Source organism: Falco rusticolus, chromosome 3, assembly GCF_015220075.1.
Source record: "Falco rusticolus isolate bFalRus1 chromosome 3, bFalRus1.pri, whole genome shotgun sequence".
NCBI classification, from domain to species: Eukaryota; Metazoa; Chordata; class Aves; order Falconiformes; family Falconidae; genus Falco; species Falco rusticolus.
In genome coordinates, this window is record NC_051189.1 from 11,671,710 (window position 1) to 11,697,196 (window position 25,487).

General features: G+C 35.7%; 1 protein-coding gene across 1 annotated transcript in view; it reads left to right on the forward strand.

Moving 5' to 3' along the window:
* The window catches only part of DNAH5 (dynein axonemal heavy chain 5), a 120,078-nt gene that overhangs the window by 75,123 nt on the left and 19,468 nt on the right, over positions 1-25,487 (forward strand). Inside the window, 18 exon segments of the mRNA XM_037382298.1 lie at positions 2,717-2,889; positions 5,238-5,368; positions 8,138-8,291; positions 9,024-9,291; positions 9,879-10,110; positions 11,721-11,835; positions 12,058-12,234; positions 15,334-15,537; positions 17,038-17,217; positions 18,109-18,247; positions 18,842-18,894; positions 18,896-18,977; positions 20,416-20,463; positions 20,466-20,620; positions 20,622-20,732; positions 21,991-22,053; positions 22,055-22,147; positions 22,531-22,713. Coding sequence (XP_037238195.1) covers positions 2,717-2,889; positions 5,238-5,368; positions 8,138-8,291; positions 9,024-9,291; positions 9,879-10,110; positions 11,721-11,835; positions 12,058-12,234; positions 15,334-15,537; positions 17,038-17,217; positions 18,109-18,247; positions 18,842-18,894; positions 18,896-18,977; positions 20,416-20,463; positions 20,466-20,620; positions 20,622-20,732; positions 21,991-22,053; positions 22,055-22,147; positions 22,531-22,713 — 2,561 coding nt within the window.

Consider the following 25,487-nt stretch of genomic DNA (forward strand, 5'->3'; position numbering starts at 1 on the left):
ATATCACACTAGCTGCCTCTGTAAATAATGTCTGCCCTTTCTTGGGTTTAGTACTTGATCATGCTGTCTTTTCACATTAATGATAAAACTGCAGAAATGGGATTAATCTGATAAAATTATCTTAAATGTTTTGAAACTGTAAAAGGATCACTACAATTAACTCCTTGCTGTATTCCTTATTGGTTCCTTCTCAGCAGCCGAGTGATTCAAATGTCTCATTCAACTTACAAGAGATGTATTTACCCCTAGAATATTCCTTTTGTGTAACCACTGTTTTTGCAGGTTAAAATAAGAAGCTGGTTAGTTTAATTAGGTCTTAATCTAAAGGAGTGTTCCTATATGCTGAAACAATACAGGGCTAAAGAATTCTGAAATTAAGGTGACTTCAGGCATACACAGAATGCAAGATAAAGGACAACTGAATGAGAATTAATCATCACTTTATTTTGAGAAGTTTGGTTCTCTGGTAAAAGGCAGTTTCATGAAACTGGTTGATATACATATGTAAGTTTGGTTTATGGTTTTTTTTTGGGGGTGGTGGGTTTTTTTTAAGCCACATGATTATTGGACCACTGCTAATTTGTAAAAGCAAAATATGTGAAAAGGAAATTGAGAACAAAATTAAAATGGGAAAAATATTACAGATACTATTCTAAATAAAATATAGTTCGATTGCTTTTTCCCCACCTTTACTTCCCTTTCCACTGACTTCCAGTGCTTTACTAAGCTTTAGGGAAATACTTATTTTACTGGAATTACTTATTTAATTGATTTTAATTCCACCAGTTAGAGATAATATATGAATAATATATTTCTTCAGTATGAGGAGGCTTAGCAAAACTGACTGTTTGACTGACTTATGATAACTGGAAAAATATATCCTGCAGCATATTATTAGTGAAATTTTGAAACTAATGGAGTAAATAATGCTTGTAAATAAGAGCAAAATTGTACTGTCTGTACTATTATTTTTTGAGGAAAACCAAACCAATCCATCAACCAATCAAAAACCCCATGGTGTCTGTTTGTTGGCACTCTTCCAATGAAGTTTGTCAGTTATTTGCTGCTAAGTATGGGCTGGATGAGCAGTGAGATGGGTTGAGAATTGGTTGAATGGCCAAACCCAGAGAGTGGTGATCAATGGCACAAAGGCTAGTTGAAGGACAATAATAGTGATGTACCCCAGGGGTCTTCAGCATCTTCCTTAGTGATCTGGGTGATGGGGCAGAATACAGCCTCAGGAAATTCCCATATGACACAAAACTGTCAGGAGTGGTTGATATTCCAGGGGGTTGTGCTGCCATCCAGAGGGACCTTGACAAGAACCTCATAAGGTTCAACAAAGAGAAGTGCAAAGTCCTGAACCTGGAGAGGAAAAATCCCATGCACCAGTATATACTGGTGGCCACCCGACTGGAAAACACCTTTGCAGAAAAGGAACTGGGGGTGCTGGTGGACAGCAAGTTCAGCATAAGCCAGCGATGTGCCCTTGCAGGAAAAAAGGCTAGTGGCATCCTGGGCAGCATTAGAAGGAATGTTGTTAGCAAGTCAAGGGAGGTGTTCCTTCACCTTTGTTCAGCACTGGAGAAGCCACAGCTGGAGTGTTGTGTCCAGGTCTGGGCTCCACAGTACAAGAAAGACATGGATGTACTGGAAAGAGTCCAATGAAGGGCCACACAGATGACTAAAGGACTCTTCTATCAGTAAAGGCTGAGAGAGCTGGGACTGTTCAGCCTGGAGAAGAGGAGGCTCAGGGAGATCTCAATATATACGTATACTTGAAGGGAGGGTACAAAGAGGGTAGAGCTGGGGTCTTTTCAGTGGTGCCCAGTGACAGGACCAGAGGCAGTGGGCACAAACTGAAACACAGGAGGTTGCCTCTGAATATCAGGCAACACTTTTTTACTGTCAGGGTGACTGAGTGCTGGCACAGACTGCCCAGAGCAGTGGAGCCTCTCTCCTTGGAGATACTCGTAAGCCATATGGGCATGGTCTTGGGAAACCAGCTGTAGGTGGCCCTGCTTGAGAAAAGGGACCAGATGAGCTCCAGAGGTCCCTGCCAACCTCAACTTTTCTGTCATTTTATTTGCTGAGTAAGGATTCTTATAACGAAGGCATATCACCTTTAAGCATGATTAATGCTTATGAACAGAAAGATGAGACAGAGACAATATTTCCTCCTTTCCTTTGGGTAGGGAAGGGTTGACAATTCCTTTCAGATCACTTGATGAAACAAATGTATGCTTTTTCACAGTGAATATACTTTTTTGTTGTGGTGATTCTCCATTTAAGTAGTAATTCTTTTTCACTGGTTTGATTTCACTAATCAACTTAGAGTGTTTTTCTGTTACAAAAAAGAATATTTGCAATTTTTAACTGCAATATTTATTTACTTTCATTCTCTGATGGTACTTTTGCTTCTAGCATCTAAGTTAATTTCAGTTTTTCATCATTCAAGTTTCAGATGTAGAGAAAGAAGGCTCCTTGCTTATTTCTGGTATTGCCTTTGAGAATTAAGCAGCTGAACTTGCCATTCCTTGTAGGCAGGGTAAAGGCAGCACTTTCATATGTATGTCTAATATGTAATAGTATGTATAATAAACCTGGTTCTGGGTGGTTAAAGAGACTTCTAATTACCTTCACTTACTCATCCCCACACTGAGCATTCATCAATCATTTAAACTGCTAAGATTTTGTTACTTGATTTTTGTTCTAGGCAAAAAGTCAGAGGAAGTTAATTCAGATATTCCCAAAATCTATAAGCCAATTTCCTCCTTTCATCAGCTACGGAATTGTTTAAATATGTTTTTACAAACATACAATGAGAATGTCCGTGGTACTGGAATGGACCTGGTTTTCTTTGAGGATGCTATGATTCATTTAGTCAAGGTACAGTCTTACTGGATTACTGGTTTTTGTTGTCTGCCAACCCTCAGCACCTATGAGTGGTGGTCTGCGTGAATTAAGGTAAATTGTGTCTAAAACTGAAGTAATTTATTGCTAGCAATTATTTTGTCTGTCACTCTGTGACTTGGTATTAAAACTCAACTTTTCTGAAAATGCAGCAGATGGAACTATTATTTTATATCTATCTTTTATGTCTGGTGGGATCATGGTCCTAACTATTCTGACTATTTCAACCTTTCTTCCTGTTAATTCATCTGAAAGCCCTTCCTCTCTTTGGCAAGAGTCAAATGAAATTCAGGTTAGGACATAATTGGTGGCTCATGAAGGAGCAGGCACAGCAGAGTGGGAATAAATGTACTCCAAACTTCCTTTGTAAATCTACAGTATGCTCACTTCTTTTAAAATTCCTTTGAGTATAGACTGTAGCTAACCATAATTTTTAGCATAGCTCAGCTTGATAGTGTTGTCCACACAGAATAGGCTTCATAGAAAGCCGAAACTTTTCTAACTAAACCCCCTATTGTTTCTCAGTTTCACAGTAAAGTTTTCTGTATTTCTTACAATAAATGATTAAAAACTTACTATTGGATTGTACCATCCTAAGAAATACTATAATAAATATCAGAACAATTTAAATGTAATTATACTTGTCAAACACATTGCATCTGCAGCTTTCAAAATTTTGGGGTAGATTCTTTTGATTTCACAAAATTAGTCCTTTCTTTGAAGGTCTTCCTTACAAAATGGATGATGTTCTGCTATGGGTTTCTTTAAACCGTCATCACATTCACTAACAGGTTTCTCGTTTATTCCTAGTCAAAAAATGTAAACAAATCCAGCATCTAGGCAAAAAAAAAAAAATATTTCCACCCTACACCCACCCACCCCCCCAAAAAAAAAAAAAAACCAACAGAAAAAGAAAAAAAGACAGCTGTCATCAGGAATCTGTTCTTTGGTCAGCTAAATGATAAATACTTCAAATATAATCTTAACTTTCACTTGGATAAAAAGAATATATAATGCTTCTCTGATCCCATATTCTTGAAAGCAGTGTATACAGCTGTGCTGATCTGAGCATTATACATTAGCTAGATTTGAGAGAGCTTCTTAAGGAAAGCTAGGTAAACACTGTTAAGGTAATGCCAAATCTGAACCGATGTAGTATGACTTGAATGAGTTAAAACTGAGGAATACCTTGAACAGAACTTCCAATTTACAGCTTGTGTGCCTCTGCTTGGGAAAGATCTAGTAGCAATAATTGAAGTGATCAGCAGTATTCCAAGGGTGGTATACTTTTCTTTCTCTGGTTAAATACTAAGTATGCTTAGAGTAAATGCTCATACTTGATTTTATCTTTTCTTATGAAACATTAACCTATGAAAAATAACAAATACATTGCATTCAATATGTAAAAGATATGGGTTTAAACCTGCAGGAAATTGACATGATTTTTTAATAAATTGAATAAAGGTATGTTAGGGGAAAGGCAAGTAAATAGATAACCCAAATTGCTTATTGTCATGATGGAATTCTAGAGGCATCAGAGTGAATTTCAAGATCATAAAGAGAGTAGGAGCCAATATTCTGCATCATTTTTTGTGCAGCAGAGACCAGTACTAAACTGTTGGTTTACATTGCACTGTCCTGAATTGGAGGGAAATGTGGAGTAGTAGTTAACTACTGCCTTTTGCTTTAAAAGATAAATAATAAAATGGGGAAGAAAGGGAAATTTATCTGGGAGATATTCCAATGTAATCAAATATTCATGCTGATATGCATTTCTATAGTCAAGTAAACTAGAAGCTTAAGAACTTTGATTATAAAGGCAGTATTATTACCTGCTGCAGAGAATACTGGAGACTGTTTATCCTGAATTTCAGATGCCTGGGACAACTTGTCTTTCTGGTCACAGTGAAGGGGCCTGGAGAGATGAGTCTTATTTAAGTTTTCCAGAGGATATGGTATTGGGGAAGTTATTATTTCCTTTCCAATTTTAATAATCTGTCATGTTATGATAGCACATCACTGGCAAATCACAGTTGAGATTTACTTGCACTTTGTGGAAGTTTGAGATGGAATTCTACTGATAATTGAAAGTTCACAGTGATGGAATCAAGTGGTTGCTATACTATTAGAAGGTTTACAGAAAATATTGGGAAGTGCAAGTGTTTGTAGAATATATTAACAGTAATATAGAATCCCTTAATTAAACCTTAACATTTTCATTTTTTTCTGCATTTCCAACATAACTTTATTACTGCAGTAGCATAGGATTTTTGGGTGTATAACACTTACACATTGTAGCAATAAATGACTGTGATCTTACACAGATTTCTCGGGTGATTCGCACTCCTCGTGGAAATGCACTTTTAGTTGGAGTTGGTGGCTCGGGAAAGCAGAGCTTGACAAGACTGGCATCTTTCATAGCTGGCTATGATACATTCCAGATAATGTTAACAAGGTGAGCATTCATTAAAATTTAAGTCAATAAGTACTTTGTGTTTGAACTCATAAATAAAACAAGCTCCCAGCGTCTGCAGTGGGAGAAAGAACAAGCTTAACATAGGCTGAACACTCTGTCCTAGAATGGAAAGACATGAAAACCCTTTGAGACTTACTAAATTTTCTTGATTTTCTACAGTAAATCTGAGCTTTTACTATCTTTGGAGTAGTAAACTTTTTCATGTGTTTCACAGAATGAAAAGGAATATCGGCAGTGTCAAGTTACCTTTACTATGTGTCTTTATATAGTAAACAGTAATGAAAGTATTTGCGGTGGTATCTATCCATAATGCCTTTATGAGTTCATCTTGTAATATTTGAAATAACACCTGTGTGAGAAGGTGGAATCCCTATCCCTGCCCATTAATTTGGTAGACCTTACGTATATTGTCAGTATTTTGACAGTCTTCCAAGTATAACTTTTCTTATTTCATATTGTTTAACCCAATGTGGTTTCTTTTAGAATGACTCACAAAAGATATTAAAAATAAATTACAAATACTTCTCCAAATGTTTTAGAATAACTGCCTCTTAAAGTGTCTGTGGGACAAGTCAGTGGGAAGGAAATATTTTCAGCACTCAGGCAAGATGTCACTGTAGAGAAGCTAAATTATTTTAATTCTTTTGCAGCTGCGTTGGCTGCAGAAGAAGTTGTAAATTCACATGTGGGAATGCCTCTTGGTGAGGATCTCATCAGAGGACCTATCTGAAATAGGAATAACTTCCTTACAGTAAAGCTGACAAAACCAAGCAGTAACAAATTGCTGCATAGCTTTAACAAAGAATTGTGAAGCCATGAGAGGGTGAAATATTGAATTAAGAAAGTGGTGTGCAGCTTCCCACTTAAAGTTGCCTTGGCACCTGAGGATCATAAGAAGGCCTACATGAAGCCCAAGAAAAAGAAAATCCAGAAAAAATTTGGGGAAACCTTACACCTGAAGGCTTGTAAACCCAATGTGTGTACTGGATGAATTAAAGAAACTATCATGAAGAATAGACTTGAGTGAAGTTTTGAATAAACATGATTTTAGGAAAGACTCATCAAAGGTTCTTATAAAACATAACCCTGCCTTACAAACCCCTTGGAGTTCTCCAAGTGGGTTGACAAGCAAGTGTAAAAGTGTGATCTGACTGATAAAATTAAACTTCATTCCTTTCTAACCTTAAGTGTTTATATAAAACACATCAAATAATTTGTGCCAAAATACCTCTGGGAAAAACTTTGAATTCTTGGATAGAATCATTTGCTCTTTGTTAATCCAAAATTTCCTGTTCTTTGAGTTCTTAGAGATAATACTTGTTGTATTTTAAATAGTTTCATTTAGTTCACCAAGGTAGATGATAGTCATATTGCTAACTCAGTGTGTATAACAAAGTATTTTTTTCAGGTCAATATTTTTATTTAATTTTGAGTAATTAACTGAATAACTCTTCCAGTCATTATTTCCCCCTGCAGCTGAAACAAAAAGGCATAAAATATTTGTGTCTTCTCTGTGTCCATTTCTAATTTTAGTGGTGTCTTTGCTTTTGAAGTGTCTTACTTATAGACACATGTATGGAACCTTATCTTGGTGATTTTTATACCTTTGCTGAAATGCAAAAAATTATCTTCTTAATCATCAAGATAAAAGTAATAAACTAAATTTGTTTATTTATTTCCTGAGCTCCTCTCCAGTAATGAGGAACTACTGTATAATTTCTGATTTTTCAGGTCATACATGAGATCATTATGGTTACATAAGAAACTCTTTATATGCACGTAAAACTTTTCTGTTTTAATTCCCAGTGGGCATTCTAGAAACCTCAGCTTTTATTGCACTCCTTTTTCCAACCAGAAAGATCATTCCAGTGTAACCTTGTGCATTGGGCTTGCGTGACAAGGTTTTGGTAGCAGGGGTGCTACAGTGGTGGCTTCTGTGAGAAGCTGCTAGAAGCTTCCCCCATGTCCGATAGAGCCAATGTCAGCCGTCTCCAAAGATGGACCCACTGTTGGCCAAGGCTGAGTCCATCAGTGAGGGTGGTAGTATGTCTGTGACGACGTATTTAAAAAGGAAGAAAGAAAACCTGTTGTGCAACAGCAGCCAGAAGAGAGGAGTGAGAATGTGAGAGAAACAACTATGTACACACCAAGGTCAACCCACCACACCTTGTCTAACAATTTTTGTGTTTTTTCATCTCTTAGTTTGTTGCTGCTCTCTTTCTTTTCTGTAAAACTGAGTGCCAACGTTGGCAACGACTTTCACCAGAATGGCCAAATAGTTTGATATTTTTTAATTAGTCAATAAAATCTGAAGTATCTTACTGCACCCAGAACATGAAAAAATCCTGTGAGACAACACCTGTCTGTCTTTTCACTTTTTCTAGCAAAAAGAGAAATAATTAGCATGATAAGGCTTCAGTTTTGTGGTGTTGTTAATGGTTTTGGGTTTTTTTTTTAATGGGTTTGGGGTGTGGCGTTGTGGGGGTTTTTTGGGTTTTGTTTTTTTTTGTTAATCTATGTGGGAGGTGAAAAAGAGAGATTAAAAAATAAGAATGGAATAGGTATTCAATGTGAGACTTTGAAATGAGCTATATCTCTCCTCCTAATCTAAATGAAAATTCTTGGACTTTGGCACCTTTTTTCCTTAAGTTCCAAGAGATTGCTTCTTAAATTTGTTTGTTCTTTTTCTTTTAACTGTAAGCCCTTTTAGAAAGGAATTAATATAAGTACAACTGTCCTTTTTTGTAGATCATACAACACTTCAAACTTGATGGAAGATCTGAAACTTTTGTACAGAACAGCAGGACTGCAAGGCAAAGGCATCTGTTTTCTTTTTACAGACAATGAGATCAAAGATGAATCTTTCTTGGAATACCTGAACAATGTTTTATCATCAGGAGAGGTAAAATGCCTTCTCTTGATCATTTTCCAGCTTTAAAATGTTAGAATTTTGAAGCAAATAACTAAATTTATTTGAATATTCTTTTATATGTCTGGGGGCACACTTTCACAAACTAAAACTGAGGTGCTTTTTATCATTACAGTGTTATAAGAAATTGAAATGATCCATTATACTAGGTTAAAGTGAGACAATGTTATTGTAAAAGTAAGAATGAGCATCATCATTCCATATAGAGGAAATTGCCTAAGTCAGACCCTTCTAAATGTGTTGAGGAACTGCCAAGAGCATGAGAATAGCTTAAAAAACATAGAGATGTGGGAAACATTACTGAAGTTTAAAAAAAAAGTCTGTTAAATTAAATATCTTGTTAGTGTACAGTGAGTTTTTGTATGGTGAATTTATGTCCAAAATGAACGGGATTACTTTTCTTGTTTGTTTTTATATGTTTATTTATGTACTTTATTATTTCAGGGGTGTGTTTCAGAGTAATTTCATTAGTTGTTAGGATATTAAGAAAAGAAAGCTTTAACAGCTAGTTAGATTTCAGTGTGTTTAATGGAATCACTGCAGTAAAAGTTCTGGATTAAAGGAATAGGGTGGGTCCTAAAAGCTTCGTTCTCTAAATGTATGTCCCTTCCTAAAATGTTATGTATTAAATGAACCTTATGCTATATATACTCTATTTGGATCATCTCATAAAGCATGAAAAAAATCTATATTTTTTTCTCAAAGGTGTCAAACTTGTTTGCACGTGATGAAGTAGACGAGATCATTAGTGATCTCGTACACACCTTCAAAAAGGAACATCCACGTAGACCTCCAACCAGTGAGATTCTGTATGACTACTTCATGACCAGAGTCCGTCAGAACCTTCATGTGGTTCTTTGCTTTTCACCAGTAGGTGAAAAATTCCGAAATAGGGCCCTGAAGTTCCCTGCTCTCATTTCTGGATGCACTATAGACTGGTTCAGCCGATGGCCTAAGGATGCTCTAGTGGCAGGTAGGTGTAGGTTTTGTCTTTGCAGATACTTAATTCTCTGATAGGTGGTCATGAAGTTATTTTAATTGCTGTGAACTTTGCTAGAACACTGGCAGAAAAAAACTTGCTTGGTTCTGAAATTTGGTAATGTTTTCTTCTTTAAAGCTTGCTGTATTAAACTGTTGAAATATTTCTAAAAGAGGAAAGGATTTGAACACAGTTTGAAGAAAAATTCCCCTTGAAGATGGCTCAAAGACATTAGTAAAGAAGACAAACTACTACTAAAGAAAGATATTATTGGTGACTGTGCCTGTGATCAGCCATAAAGAGGAAGGCTGTGATTTCCCAATCCCTGGTAGCTAGCAGTTAGACAGGTTCGGAGAGAAAACGCAGTTACACACTTTGGAGGTGAAAGAATATCAGAATCTTGGCTATACTTTTTACTGAGAAATGGGGAATAATGTTAAGAATTTGGTGGTGGAAAGTAAAGAAGACTGAGGATTCAGAAGCTGGGTGAAAGCTGATATAATATGTGCTGGCATGTTTTATATTGCCTTGTTTATAAGCTAAAAATTTTTCTGAATAGTTACTTTTTTTTTTTTCCTAAGTATCTGAACATTTCCTGTCCTCATTTGATATGGACTGCACTGCTGATACAAAGAGAGAAATTGTGCAATGTATGGGCTCATTCCAGGATGGAGTGGCAGAGAAGTGTTGTGATTACTTTCAAAGATACAGACGTACTACACATGTGACTCCCAAATCCTACCTGTCCTTTATTCAGGGATATAAAACAACATATAAGGAAAAGCATGCTGAAGTGCAGATGTTAGCAAACAGGTAAACTGCTCAGTTTACTACTGTCTTTCTGTAGTTTTCTTCCCCAGGTAGGTATATTCTAATATGCTTTGTTTCAATGCATGGCTTGTCTCCTTGCACAGCAAAAGGATTTTAAAAAAATTTAATTTCCTAAAATTGTGTAAAGGTGTAACTTGATCAAAAATTATAATTGTTCTTTGAGATATATATATATATATATATAAAATGTATATCTTTGGAGGGGGGAAAAGGGTAGTGATGCTTGAAAAAGCAAGGTGGTGGGGAAAAAAGGTGAATGTAAATTATTCCCATGTATTTTTAACGAGTAAAAGAAAACATTTACATGTAATTTCATATTATATTCACAATGTAATTGTGAATATAATCAAATATTTGATTTATCAGAGAGCAACTTTGTTTTCTTGCTAAACATGCTTCTGATATGAACATGCAAGAAATACCCTTGGCATTTTTGGTTTTGTGATCATAAAGCCTAATTTAGTCTTCTGAGCTTTTTATTTGTAGATTATTAAAAATATTTGTTTTTATCAAAAATGGTTTTGAAGTATTTATTCTTCTTTTCAGATACTTCATTAAACCAATTTACTATTGCAGATATATCTTAATGTCAGAAATGCACAAATAAAATATAAAATTATCATTTGGTGTATCAATTGGTACCCTTATGAAAAACTGTCTTCTCAGTTCTGAAAGATTGACACAGAGAGCTGAAAGCCTTTAAGAAAGACTCAAACTAGAATATTTCACTTAGAAACATTCTTTGGCTTCAAAGCCAAATTGAGTTAGAAATCTGTAGTTACATTATGGATGAAGACTTGTAAAACAAGAGGTCTGGTCCATTTTTCTACTTTCTGATGCCTCAAATGTACTGGATTAGTTCATGCATGTTAATTTGTTTCACTTAACCTCAGTTACACAGTCTGAATTGCTTTGGCAGGTGTTACTCTTATCTTCCCTTCTGTACTTGCTTAGCTTCCAAGTACTGCTTAGTCTGCAATAGCAGCCTCTGTAGAAGCCACTTAAGCTTGTCTGAAAGCTCCCAAGTGAGGACTTACATTTGATAGACAAAAAGCACTGTTGAAGGGGCATTTTAGTGGTGAATGAGAAAAGTGTTATCTCTATGCTATTTTTCTGTTACTCTCTTTTGGTTGGTTTTGATTTCAATATTTTGATTTCATTAGCCTTTTCAATACCCTCTTCAAACAGGAAATAGTGATTTGAGGTATTTTTCAGGATTCTAATCATAAGAAAATGTTTTCTGCTATGTAGAATGCAGTTCCTTGAGTATCAGGTTGGAGCCCAATGGGGACGGTGACGTATGTGGAACCAACGTGTAGGATTTTTATGCAATGATAAAGGCACATTGTTTGAGTTAAAGTGGGTAAAATTCCAAGGACAGATTCTCTTCATGTAATTCATTATTGTTCACTTTCTTGATTCTGAAGACACTTGTATGGAAGTTCTGGTACAGGTTTTATTTTTGGTGTAGAACATCTTTTGCTAGTGTTTGTTCTGATTGATGTGATTCATTTTATTGATGGAATAATTTGGAAAATGGACTATAAATTACATAGGACTTGCATACATCTTATTTTGCTTTTTAATTCCAGAATGAATACCGGACTGGAAAAACTGAGAGAGGCCTCTGAGTCAGTGGCTGCTCTCAGCAGAGAGCTGGAGGTAAAAGAAAAGGAACTTCAAATTGCCAATGAAAAAGCTGACATGGTATGTATGGCTTTCAAAGTGTATTGCTGTTTGTTTTTTTGGCTGTTTTATTTCTTCTATTTTGAAAAGATTAGGCAAGTAAAAGGAAATGAAGTGTTGGAAAAAAGGGATCTGGAACCAGCTTCTGGTTCTGGAATTCCAGAGGTAAAATTTTACCACAAAAATTAATACATTCTTCTAACTAGGTGTTTTCTTTAATATTTGTAATTTCTCACATTCTAGGTATTGAAAGAAGTTACTGTAAAAGCACAGGCTGCTGAGAAGGTGAAGGGTGAAGTACAGAAAGTGAAAGATAGAGCTCAAGCTATTGTAGACAGTATCTCAGTTGACAAAGCCATTGCTGAAGAGAAGTTGGAAGCTGCTAAACCTGCTTTGGAAGAGGCAGAAGCAGCCTTACAGGTTAGTACTTGGACCATGTATAACATTATTTTACTGCTAAGAAGGTGGGCTTCTTTGAAAACAAATACAAGATTGCAGCTGCACTGCAGAACTTATCAGTTGACAGAAGAGATATGCAAATAAATATACATATTTTGAGGCTTTTTATGTTCAGGGTTTTTTTTCTTTTTCCATCTGAGTACCAAACCCAAAATAGGCAGTTTCTCTGAAAAAGGGAAGTTTTAACTTTCATTTGAAACTACAGTTGATATATGATGTGCTGCAGGTTTATATTAGACAAGTAACTGAATGTTGATACTGTTATAAAACAGCTTGTGTGCAATGAGTGAAGAAGCACCTTCCATATAAAAAGTTATAATTCCACCCAAATCTAAACCTCCTGTTTTAAGTTTTCACCAATTAATTACATTTTGAATAAGTTCGATGATACACTCTAGTCTGCCTTTTTTTTTTTTTTTCTTTTGAATTTTGACATTACCCAGATTTGTAACAATAACTGTAGGACTCCATGTCTTTCAGCATACTTTTTTATATAGAACTTTTTTAATGGAGTGATAACACTCTGCCCATACCTTTCAATGATGCATCATTGGTGATGAAAAAAAAAGATTAATTTTTGTTGATCTTGCATATATATATATATATTTTTAATATCTGTTCAGGTGACCATATAAGAGAATGTACCTCAAGGTATTTGTGTCATGAGTAACGGTAGTGGGATTTGAAGTAAAGCTAATACTAGAGGCTAGCAGGGAACTGGCTCAGAAATAGAAAAGAATGAAGGAAAAACCTAAAGGATAGATAAATCTCAAAGGTTCTTATGTAGCTTTAATGAAAACTTTTCCTTTCCACTTGGGAGTCTGCCAACAGTTGTGATGGTTAAAGACTATTGTGATGTTCCTTCAAATCAAATCTTCAAAACCTAGCATAAATAAATTTCATGGATCTTCTGAAGTATGACTTCACTTTGAGGGAGAGGTGCTTAACAATCTCTGACTGCTATGATATTTGAAGAAGAGGAAATATCTAAATGAAGGCTAATGACATGGCAGCTGATAAGAGTGGAATAAAAGAGCAGGTCTGGATCATAACATCGTGATACTTAGCTACACGAGAAAGATAAAAAATAAACCAAAAATGCAGAAGTGGGCAAGCATTCTGAGAAGAGCATAAACAAACAATGATAACTGGGTGATGCCTGATGTATGAAAAGAGCACCAGTGTCCTGTCCTGCATCTTACTACAGCTTGCTTTCTGGTTTTGGCTAAAGTTACCAAACTGAAACAGTACTGCTCATCTTGAAATTTAGGATTCTAATAAATGAAAATCTGATTTTAAGGAAAAGCTACACTAGCACTATTGTGAGACTTCACAATGGGGAAAGGTAGTTGGGCTTAATCTTGAAATTCTTGCATTTGCTGTAATGAATTGCTTTGCTTGTGCCTAAAGGAGAAAGGAAAACTATCATAAAAGCAAGCTTATTGACATGCATATCTGTATTCTCAGCATGCATTCATTCATTCATAAACTCCTTTTAAGTAAGAAAATTGTATAGATTTGCATAGGATTGCACCTTTCAAAAAATGAATCTTACAGTCACGGATTTGCAAATTTTCAGCTAGGTATTCCTATAATGGAATTATGCTTGCAGTGTGGACAAACGTCTATTAAAATATTTGATAAATATAAAGGTCACTTCCCAGATAAAAATATGAGGTTGGTTATTTCACTCCATTTTGTACATATTTTAGAACTGCTAAATGCTATTTTAAGAGACAGGTAGGTACAGAACAGCTTACAAACATTTTTAAACATATAGCAAGATTAATTTTCTAGTTTGAGTAAGAATTGTTGAAGTTCAATAAAACTTAGTTGCTCTTTGCACCACAACAAAGATGGCATATTAAATTCACAACTAGAAGGAAATAAACAAATAGAAATTAAATGCAATTATTTTGCCGCAGTTTGGATGGTAACAAAAAAGGCTGGGCTGAATTTCCTAAAGGTCACTAAGACACTCTGGTTAAAGTTTCCACATGTATCTGGATATCTGGAAAAACAGCTGAGTAATCAGGTGCACCCCAAACCCAACAAGCAGCAAAATTTTAAAGGGAAACAAAAACAGAAGAAAGGTGATCAGGATAATCTGCAACAATTTAACAATCTCTTTCTTGAAGTATAAACATAAGTAAATAACATCTTCCTTTATGAATTCCCAGTGAGGCATGTGCTAGGCTAGAAGCAAGGTGTTACAACACCTGCAATAACCTGTTGCTTACTGTTTCTCACTGAAATGTACTCGGGCTAATTAAACTGCCTGTGAATAAGGAAAGCTTCTGATCCAAGTCATGTCTGCTACCGTAGTGGGCCGGTCCATCAGCAGTTACCGTTCAGTGTTTTTGCTCTGTATGTGGTGCAGTAAACACTACTGCTCGGATCAGTGCTTCTCTAAGGAGACATCTTCAGCAGACTTCTCTGATAGTCCTTTCTGGTTCATGATGTACACTACAGTTAGGAGTTATAGTAATAGATTTGCACCCTGGGCTTACTTGGCCTTACTTAATAGGCCTAGGTTTCATGCTTTATTATAATCTATTTGGTTTTCTCACAGGCCTGCTTCTGCTACAGGAACTTTCCCAGTAAGATGAACCAGAATGTGCAAATCTATATGTATATCAGGTCTCCTCAGGGATTTCCTTAATTCACCTTCATTTGCCAAATATTAACGATGTATCTTCCTTTCTAGACTCAGTTCTTGATCAATAGACTTGCATTTTACAAAAATAGGTAAAATGGCAAGATGTTTCTGTTTTGCTCTTTATTTTGTCAAAAATGTGTATAGTAGTTTTAAGCATGGAGGTGCTGCTGTGGAAGCGTCTGAGTTGAGGTTTCCTAGTAGTTGCTAGGAGGTAGTAGTGAAAATCTGGTTGGAGGGTCCTTCACCTTCATGCTTTTTAGAGGTAAAATGATATTCAATCCAAATTAAAATAAATAATGTTTTTCTTCTCCAATGGATTAATGCTGTTGGTGAGTTTGTGCTCTATGTCTTATTAAATAACACTAACATTAATAGCTTTACCCTTTGTTTTAAATTCATAGACAATAAAACCTGCAGATATTGCCACTGTCCGTACACTGGGTCGACCACCTCACCTCATTATGCGTATCATGGACTGTGTGTTACTGCTCTTCCAAAGAAAAGTGAACAATGTGAAAATTGATCAGGAAAAATGCTGTACCATCCCATCATGGCAAGAATCTTTGAAACTGATGACAACAGGGAACTTCTTACAGAACCTACAGGTGCTTACGCAACCTTCTTTTTGATACTATTTTAATTAAAGAAAATAGAGGACAGTGTTTTCTTTGGTATTCATAAGAGAACAAATGTCCAAGGGGTAGCAGACACACATAGATCTGAAAGGTTAAGGGCTTAAAATAATATGTTATAATGAAGTAAACTTGAATCCTTCTAGCAAAGTCAGGTAATAAATCAATCATAGTTTCTCTTAATTAAGGCAATGAAATTGCTTTCAGTGACACATGATTCAAAGCCTGAAGAACTTGGTTTGAATAGCCATTACTTATCTGTTTCATTAAAGCTGATAGAAAACATCTTTTTTACTGGTGCTTAACTTTTCATTAATTTTTGGCATTGCAGCCTATGCAGTGGATCGCAAAAGAATAGTTGAGTATTAAGATGTACAAAATCAGATTTTTAAAAAAAATATTGGGATTTTCAGCTCCACAGCATGTGCCTAGGGAAATGGAAAGAATAGCTAGTGAATAAATCCCTGTTTATAATTAAACTAATAATATTATGATTAATCTACTGAGAATAAATCGTACCTTTTCCTGCCCCACTAGATGTTATTATCTCTGAATTATGCAGTCTGAGGAGTTTTCCTAAAATGTCTCTGGTCCAGTGGGAAGTTTCAGATGGCAGGCTTGACCAACTTTGTATGGTTGGTAGTGCCATGGATGCCATTTATGTAGTATACATATTACATCTACTTGTAAGGATTTTTAATTTACAGAAGGGCTTCAGCATTTCACTGTGCATAAATAAAACTATTTGTGCTTCAGGGAGCAGCTGTTTTTCAAGGTTCATCAGTGATGTTCTTTCATTATACCTTATAAATAAAACTTTAAAGACGACCAAACTTATATAAAATATTTGACCATCAAAATAAATTTGAGGGAGAAAACTGAGAGCTTTTGGGGATGAAAAAAATGAAGTGGTGTTTTTGGAGAAAGAGAGGGTCAAAATAATTCTTAAAATTGAAACACATTCCACTAATGAAATATGGTAATTTAAGGAGAGGATACCTGGCTTTCCCTTTGAAAGGACTGTCTTGTAGAATATAAGTTTCTAAACCAGAGCTAAGCTTTTCCTTTTTTTTTTTTTTTTTGGAAGCTTGTTAAGTTACTTATTCAGTCTTAAGGAAAATGGAATTTCAAGCAGGATATCAATGATATTTTGTATAAACAAGTAGCTGTGCAATGGTAATGGATAGTGTAAGATAGCAAAATAGCGTAAATGATATAGCATATCATTTGATATGATATAATTATGCTATCATGAAAGATAGCATAAATGAAGGCAAACTTTTTTCCATTTTGTAAGATATAGAACAGTGGAATGACTTGGGCAAGCTCTCAAAGATGCATGTGGCAGAGAACTTCATATTAGCTGTTTGTAAGTAACATTTGTGATCCCGGTAGTATTCTCGGTGTGCTGAATACATATATGAATCGTTTTAAATATATTGCATACATTATGTATATTGCACTTTATTTTAGCAATTTCCAAAGGACACAATTAATGAAGAAGTGGTGGAACTTTTGACCCCTTATTTTTGAAATGGTGGACTAAACATTGAGACAGCTAAGAGAGTATGTGGGAATGTTGCTGGCCTTTGCTCATGGACCAAAGCTATGGCTGTATTTTTTTCCATCAACAAAGAAGTATTACCTTTAAAGGTATGTTAAACAGTGGGAGGCACACAAATGCCTTTTGCTCCTTCTCCTCCCCACCTGTGTGCACTTGAGGATTTCATTTGCTGGAAACATCGGCTGCCTTGTTCCAACTGGTGCATGCTTCTGTAGGAATTTATTATCTTGAAAATAGTAAATCTCCAGTAAAATATATTTCAAATGTACTACCACTTTTCAAAATGATGAAAGGGATTGTGTAGTTTTATGCCTCTGGGCCCCTTCTGAATGGGGTTGCAGCAGCTGTCATCTAGTTTAATTCACTTTTTGCAATTGCTTTACCTTAATTCTTAATGAAGTAGATCTGGTTCTTTTAATGTTCCAGATCTCAGTTCACAAGAAGACTGTTACAGAGACTTTGTTCATCAGTGTTTATTTAGAGAAAATCAGGTCTAAACAGTTGTTAAAGGGTAGGAGTGAAAGTTAGGAGGAACATGGTCAAGCAGGATTTTAACACAGAATAGCTCGTATTTATAATAGCAATGACCGAGAGGGAAGCAAGATTTGTACTTAAAGGTAGTATCTTTAATTGGATAAAGCATATTGGTTGGAGAAATCAAATAAGCTTGTAGTGGCACCAATCTGTTTTGCAGGCTGGATCACACTAACTTTTGTGTCCGATGGAGAAAGGCTGGTATTCCCAGAAGTTCTTCTAATTATTTTTTCTGATTGATGTTAGACCAGCTGCTTAACTGCAGCTATCTGCAATAAAAAGTTAGTTTGTTGTAAAATTAAAATAAAAGGTTTTAATGAATGATTAAATCTCTACTGAGCAGCTTGATTTTGAAATGTAGTACAGTAAAACTTTGAGATACATTCTAGCAAATGCTTTGAAATGTTGTGTTTATGAATACACTTTTCTATTTATATGCTTTGTAGGCTAATTTAGCAATACAGGAGAATCGCCTAACCACTGCTATGCTGGATCTGCAGAAAGCTCAAGAAGAACTGTGTGCCAAGCAAGAAGAATTAGATATTGTGCAGGCGGAGTATGAAAAAGCAATGAGAGAAAAGCAGGTGAACTACTCTTTACAGAAAAGAAGTTGACACTCTTTAAGGAAAACAATGCATTCTCTCAGTTTCACTATCATTCCTTGGAAAGGATGTTGATGGACAGAGGATCAGAGATATTATTTGGATACTGCCTCTTTGGATCCCACCTGTCTCCTTCACCACTGATCCTCCCTCCCCTCCCCGTCCCTCCTACCTCCTCAAAAACTATTTTATTTGGACTATTTGTTTAGTGTCTATTACTGTAACATCAAATCTCATTAATGTATGTTATCTGTGTATAATGTATTTGAAATTGTGGGCAGATTTCCCCAGAGTTAATAGGTACCAGGCATTTTGCCTGTCATTTAACATATATGCCAACAAGAAAGTTAAGAGCAGAAATATTAAAAAGTTGAATCACATTTATGACAGAGTGATAATTTATCCTGATATAATTTTTCCATCCACTTTCCCTTCTTCTCTGCACAGTGATATAAGTGTTTGAGAACATATTTTTAAGCTGTTGTTTAACTACTGATTTAATTAGATGTAGAGATTTTCTGGCCTATTAGATACATGACTGTAAATCATATTTCTTGGTGTGTGGTTTTCTCTAGACCTTTGCTTGAAGACGCTGAGCGTTGCCGTCATAAAATGCAATCTGCCTCAAGGTCTTATAAGTGGTTTAGCAGGTGAAAAAGAGAGGTGGACAGAGCAGAGTAAAGAATTTGCCATACAAACCAAAAGACTAGTGGGTAAGCTTTAGTCTATACCTTTGAACTTGGGAGTTAGTCACTTGAGTTGGAATGGGTAGTGACACTGAAAACATTTGAAATTTCAAACTTTTCCTTTGTAGCTTAACTTCCTGGTTGAAAGAGGGTAATTGTCATTGATTCTCTTGCTAAAGCACTGCTAGGTAAAAATACAATAGGAGACTGAAGTTCATATTTAAAATAAAAACACAGTAACTATGTATGCTGTGCATGGGCTTTACTTCACGTGTATAACAGGCAGTGCATACTTGGGATGCTGGTGTTTTAACTTGGCTGATGTTTGTAGGCAGCAGTACAAGGACAGTGATATGCTCAAGGGCCAATAAAATCTGTAAACTGAGCATACGTATGGAGAAAGGAAGACTGATGTTCAGGCACTGACATCTATGTGTAGATGTCGTTATCTTTAAATGCAGTTATTAATGTTCATAAAAGTTTGTTTCTTAGAAGTTCATTTTTCTTTTATAAGTCTGCACTGGGAAACTAAAGTACTTTGTAATAAAGAATTAATTTATTAGGTAGATCAAGTAAATTAAATTTATCTTGTCCTTTACTGTGGCCTGAAGTTTCTTCTCTGACTTCTTCCTTGAATTGCTGTAAAAAGTAGATACTGTTGTATAGGTTGCATTATAGTAGATAGGTTGATTTATTTGCTGTTATAACGTGTATTATCACAATTATAAAAAATACAGCATACTTCCCCACACACTAATCATGGCTTTTTTATAGATAACTTGAAAAAATCTAAAAATATAAGTACTCAATATAAGGTACAGTATCTTCTTCAGACTGAATCCTGCATTCTTACTTCAGAGGTACAAACCCCCCCCTCCCCCCAAACTATGGTGCATGAAACAATTTTTGAAGCTGACCAGAAGATTAGAACTTGTCACACTTGATACCTCCATAATTGATATCTGTTACAGTTTTGTTATTATTAGTAGTAACAAATGTAGTGATTTGTTCTAATTAGTACTCCTAAGTTGAAGGTTCTTTTCTCCCCACAAAATATTGTTTACGCTTGTTTCTCATGATGTGCAAGGAAAATGATGGAATTGGAAGTTTATGAGTAAGTGTTTTCTGCCATGCTTTGCTTGTGCAGGATCTGGTGTTTGGAATAGTGATGTGTGTGTGTGTTGGTTTGACCTTGGCTTGCTGCCAGATGCCCATCTCTTGCTTCCTACAGTTGCTTTGTAAGGATTAAAGTAAACATGGCATCTGTTGAAATGTCGTGTTGTCTTTGCTATATAATGAGCCTTACGGAAAAAGGACTGATCTGTCTCCCTTTATGGGGTCATAGTGTGCTCTTCAATTACCAGCCAAAATTTATCGCAACTAGAGAAGGAAGCAGCTCATTCATGAATAGAATTGATGAAGTTCTAACATTTTGTCTTTCTCTTTTTTGCTTTTTCTCTTTAAGGTGATGTACTCCTGGCTACAGCTTTTCTGTCCTATTCTGGTCCTTTTAATGAGAGTTCCGCAGTCTGCTATTAAGTGCCTGGCAAAATGAATGAAAAAAGCCGGAATATCCCCCTTGGTAACAACCTGAACCTCATAGAATGTTGACTGATGCTCCAACTATCAGTGAATGGAACCTACAAGGGTTACCAAACGATGACTTATCCCATACAGAATGGAATTATTGTCACTAAAGCATCTCGTTATCCTTTATTAATCGATCCACAGACACAGGGTAAAATTTGGATTAAAAGTAAGGAAGGCCGAAATGAACTTCAGGTAATAGGCAATGTTGGTGCTTTCATTATCCCTAGAACTCTTAGCTTACAAACTTCACAATTCAGTGATTTCAAATAATACTTAGCCAATGTTTTTATATAAAATGCCTAGTCTGGATATAAAGGACATCTCAGATATAGTTTGGTAGATTTGAGATTTGGCTAGATACAAAAATGTACCTTTGAAGCTTATAGTACAGTGACTTGATTTATTTTATTAATTTATTGTAATGAAACATAAACTGTTGGAAAATAAGATGGATGGGTAGTGTCTGATAAAGGCTTAAGTGTGTTTGCATAATACTAGTGTTTAGAAAAAAACTCCAAATAAGTGGTTAGTACAGATTTGTATAAATGTTTAAAATGAAGATGAACAGCATAATGTTTTTTATCATCTTTTAATCAGAAATTATTGAATTTGTGTTCTTAGCATGGATGTCAGGTGCTAAATATCTGAGATATACAGGGAAGACACTGTTTGCAACAACATGCAGTCTGAGGCGAGATTACACCAATTCAATGCAAACAGGAAAATATGAGAAATCCTTACTTGCTACAATTATGATTACACCAGTAAAGCATTTTTTTAAAAAAGATATCCCTGAAAAAGATGAAGTGGAGCTTGAAGGTTGATAGTAGAGTGACTCTGAGAGTATTACTAGGAACTACTTTCATTCATGTTGATTGTTAACTCAGTGTGAACTGTTTAATGGTTGCCTAACTAGTTATGTTAAAAAATTATTATTAGGCCTTGACTATGGAGTTATGAAAAAATTAAACCGAATCACAGTTGTACCGAGGACTACTTTTTAAAGCAAAGACTAATGGCTTGTTCAATATAACCCTCTAATATTCAAGAGGGGAAAAAAGAAACAAAAGAGCCCTAATCTTGGAACTGACCATCTTGCAGTTTGACTGGGGGATGTTATCCAAGATAATATTGATGGAGATAAAAGGTTCCTGTGAATTTCTGGTCTAGTTGCACTCATAGAATATCAAAACTCAGTTCTCAGTGCTGTTGTGCTTCTACTTTTGTAGTTAAAAAAAAGTAAGTTTGCGTTCAATTAGATTCGAGAATATGGTACACCAATGCTGCTTTTTTCTTGTGGTCACAATCTTTGCCTTACTCCTAGTCTTAACCATAGGATCATTATTTTTGTCAGTAATTTAAATAAAATGAAATAATTTATAAATATAAAACCAACAAAAAGCTTGATAACTGGGCATAACATAATATTAATCCATGATTGTATTTTTAGATCACTTCTTTGAATCACAAGTACTTTAGAAATCATTTAGAAGACAGCCTTTATTTGGGAAGAACCTCTTTTAATAGAAGATGTTGGAGAAGAACTTGACCCAGCACTTGATAATGTTTTGGAAAGAAACTTCATTAAAACAGGTTCAGCCAGCAAGGTAAAAATAAACAAGTAAGCCAACAAGTGGAAACATTCCCCACCTTGCCCTCAACAAAGTAGCTCCTAATAAGTATATGACTATAAAAGATTAGTTGTGTATTTAAATTGAGTAATGCTAATACCAAAAAGAAGTAGAGCTTAAGATCACAAATAGTTAACCTATAGAGCTCCTTATCTCATTGCTTATGACAATTTTTAAAAATTGAAATAACTTGTGAGTTATTTAAAGTGTTCCATGGGTATTCTCAATGAATTCTTTGTATCAGACTGGATATTTACACCTTGGAACAGAAAAATATAATTTTGTTTCTACATACAGTATCTGAAAGAGTGTGTACTGTTTTTGATCTCTCAAGACTTCTTTTTAATACTTTTCTGAAGGTGAAGGTTGGTGATAAGGAAGTAGATGTTATGGATGGTTTCAGGCTTTACATTACTACAAAACTGCCAAATCCAGGTTACTCTCCTGAAATTAGTGCTCGAACCTCCATCATTGACTTTACTGTGACCATGAAGGGTCTTGAAAATCAACTCTTAGGCAGAGTCATTCTCACAGAGAAACAGGTAAAAGAATTGTTATCTTTTTCCTGGCTATACATCTTATCTTTACCTGTAGAAGGTTTTACTTTGATTTTAATTTATTGCTTTCTATTCCCATATTGCAGCTTAACTTTCTGTCTCTCTTTATTGTGATTATTCTTATTATAACCTATTTATGATGGTTTAAAAGCTGGCACAGAAGAAATTGACTCATTCATGTGGAATTTTCTATTTGTCCTTATTGTTGCAACTGTACCATACTCACCTTATTTTTCCTGCCTTACAACCTCATGAGAATGGCATTTGAAAAGGAAAAGGACCTGGAATAAAAACTGATGTTCTTCTGTTTTCACACTGTGGAGCTCATGGCAACGTAACCTGGTGCAAAGGATTCAGACTGTGTTAATTTCTTGCTTCAAGGGGAAGAGGACTAATTACCTATTTTGACATTGCAGATGTATTAGTTGAGGAAGTCCAAGTTCAGGATGCCAGTCCCAATAAACATGCCACTAGCAGTTCTGGAGGGAGGCTGGCTGGTATCTTGAACTATTGCACGCCTAATCTGTGTAACTATGAGGTCAGGCAATGTTGAAGCCAAATGAGGCACTATGCATCTAAACTGTGTATTTACTAAGATTTTGGCAATATTTCAGTTTACCTTCACTAGAGATGCATGTGCTCCCTTATTTTGGCATCTGTTGAGGTCCTCCTGTCCCTCTCCCCCACCTCCCCCCAATGTAAGACATTCCTCCTTAATGGCCCCAGTCATCTTGTCAATGTTAAGTAGTTGCATTTCATTCCTGATCAGCCCATGGATCTCATGAGAGAAATCATACTCATTCTATGAAGGCTTATGTTCTATCAAGCAGGTTCATTGCACCATCAGCCTTGCTTCAACCAGTGACAGCTTGCCAATCCACTGTGTAATGGAATCATCACTGTCTCTCTGAAACACACTGTGATGTGTATATTCACAAAGTCTTATGCCAGACTTCACGTCTGGGTCCTGCAATACAGTACATTCCTGAAAGGTGATGGTAATTTATCAGCAGATTCCTCCAGTCATTGCAGTTGCTGTATGCTTGCTTGGAGGACACAGAAAGATAGGAGCTTAATTTTTCTCAGAGGTGCAGAGCAATAAACTGAGAAGCAATGGATGCAGGATAGAACATGGGAAATCCTGATTAGATATTAGGGAAAAAATAATTACATTGTGAGTGGTCAAAAATAGTAACAGATTACCCAGGGACGTTGTGGAATCTCCATTCTTGGAGGCGTTCAAGACTCAACTGGAAATGGCCCTGAGCAACTGACCTGTTTAAACCTGCTTTGAGCTGGGAGTCGGACTAGTTCATTTCTAGAGGTGCCTTCCAAACTAAAATGATTCTACTACTTTTATGGTATCTTTGACACTAACTGGGAATGTCTAATGTGTGGACATACTGTGCTCTCTGAACCGGCTTCTCAGAGTGGTGTACTCACTACCACTTGCTTTGTGACCATCTGGGGACAGTTCTTTCAGATAAATGACAAGTGGACCACTTGACAGGCAGAAGGATTGGTAGACTTTTCGGTTTGTTTATCCTCTGTTTTTGCACAAGATTTGCTAAAGAGTCCATTCAGAAATACCCCACCATTCCAAAACATTTTTTCCTATGATATCTAATTATGAACTTTTGGGATTATGGGGATTTCCCTCCTAAGTGTCTGGATTCTTGCTACCTGCTTGTAGCCTTTGCTAGTGAGGAGGTGGAATTACCTAACTGTGAGACAGTTTGCCAAATGATTTGAGCAGTATGACTGCTTGGTGATATCCAGTGTTAGAATATATGTGTGGAATTTCTGCCCCCAAAAGAGAAAAGATTATTTATCTGTAGTTAGGTTTGTATATACATTTATATCCTTGCCATTCCACTATCTCTAGTATGGTTCTGCACTTCAAATGAGATTTAGACATACAGTGAAAAAAGGGAGGGTTTATAGCACATCATTTAAAGATTCTGCAAAGTCTGACTTTCCATTTCTGTGTTGTATGGAATGACTATTGGTAGAATCTGTGCAGCATACATTTCAAAGAATTGATTGATTACTGATGAGAATACTGGTACTGATTTCTTCTTTTCCACCAGAAACTTAAAGCAATTTGTGAGATGTGAGCCAAGTATAAGAAGGTGAAGGGTAGCTGGTGTATCTGCATAAAAATAATTCTGCTCTGTTTCTTGGAATAGTTGGATCTGAGAGACTTGATATATGTCCAAATGTAGTATAACTTAGACTGATTTAATGATATGGTTGTTGTCCAAATGTAGTATAACTTAGACTGGTTTAATGATATGGTTGTTTTGATACATTGGCTGTTAAAAAATTTGACAAAAAACTTGCTTATTTGTTGTCATAGAAATATAGCCAGATTAGTAGTAGAGTTACAATATACAAGAACTATTTATGGCTTTTTGAATTTTCAAATTCATATTTCAAGATTTTGGTGTAAAAAGACTCAAGTTTTGTGAGGAACAGTTGGTGCAAATTCTTGCACTTGCGAATCATTTTGTGACATAATGATATAAGCTATGTGGCAGCTTTTATATTTTATGAATATTAACAAGTTCTAACATTCTTTGGTACAGCCTGTAAAATGACTTCAGGTTGTGAAAACAATTCCATAAAGCTGGATTCAAAATAGCCTCTTTGGTGCCAGTTTCTTGAATTTATGCATATGGTAACTTGCCTTAGTTTTTTTGCATCCTTGATGTTATGACTGGAAATTTTTGAAGACATGCAGAAAACTTTTGTGTACC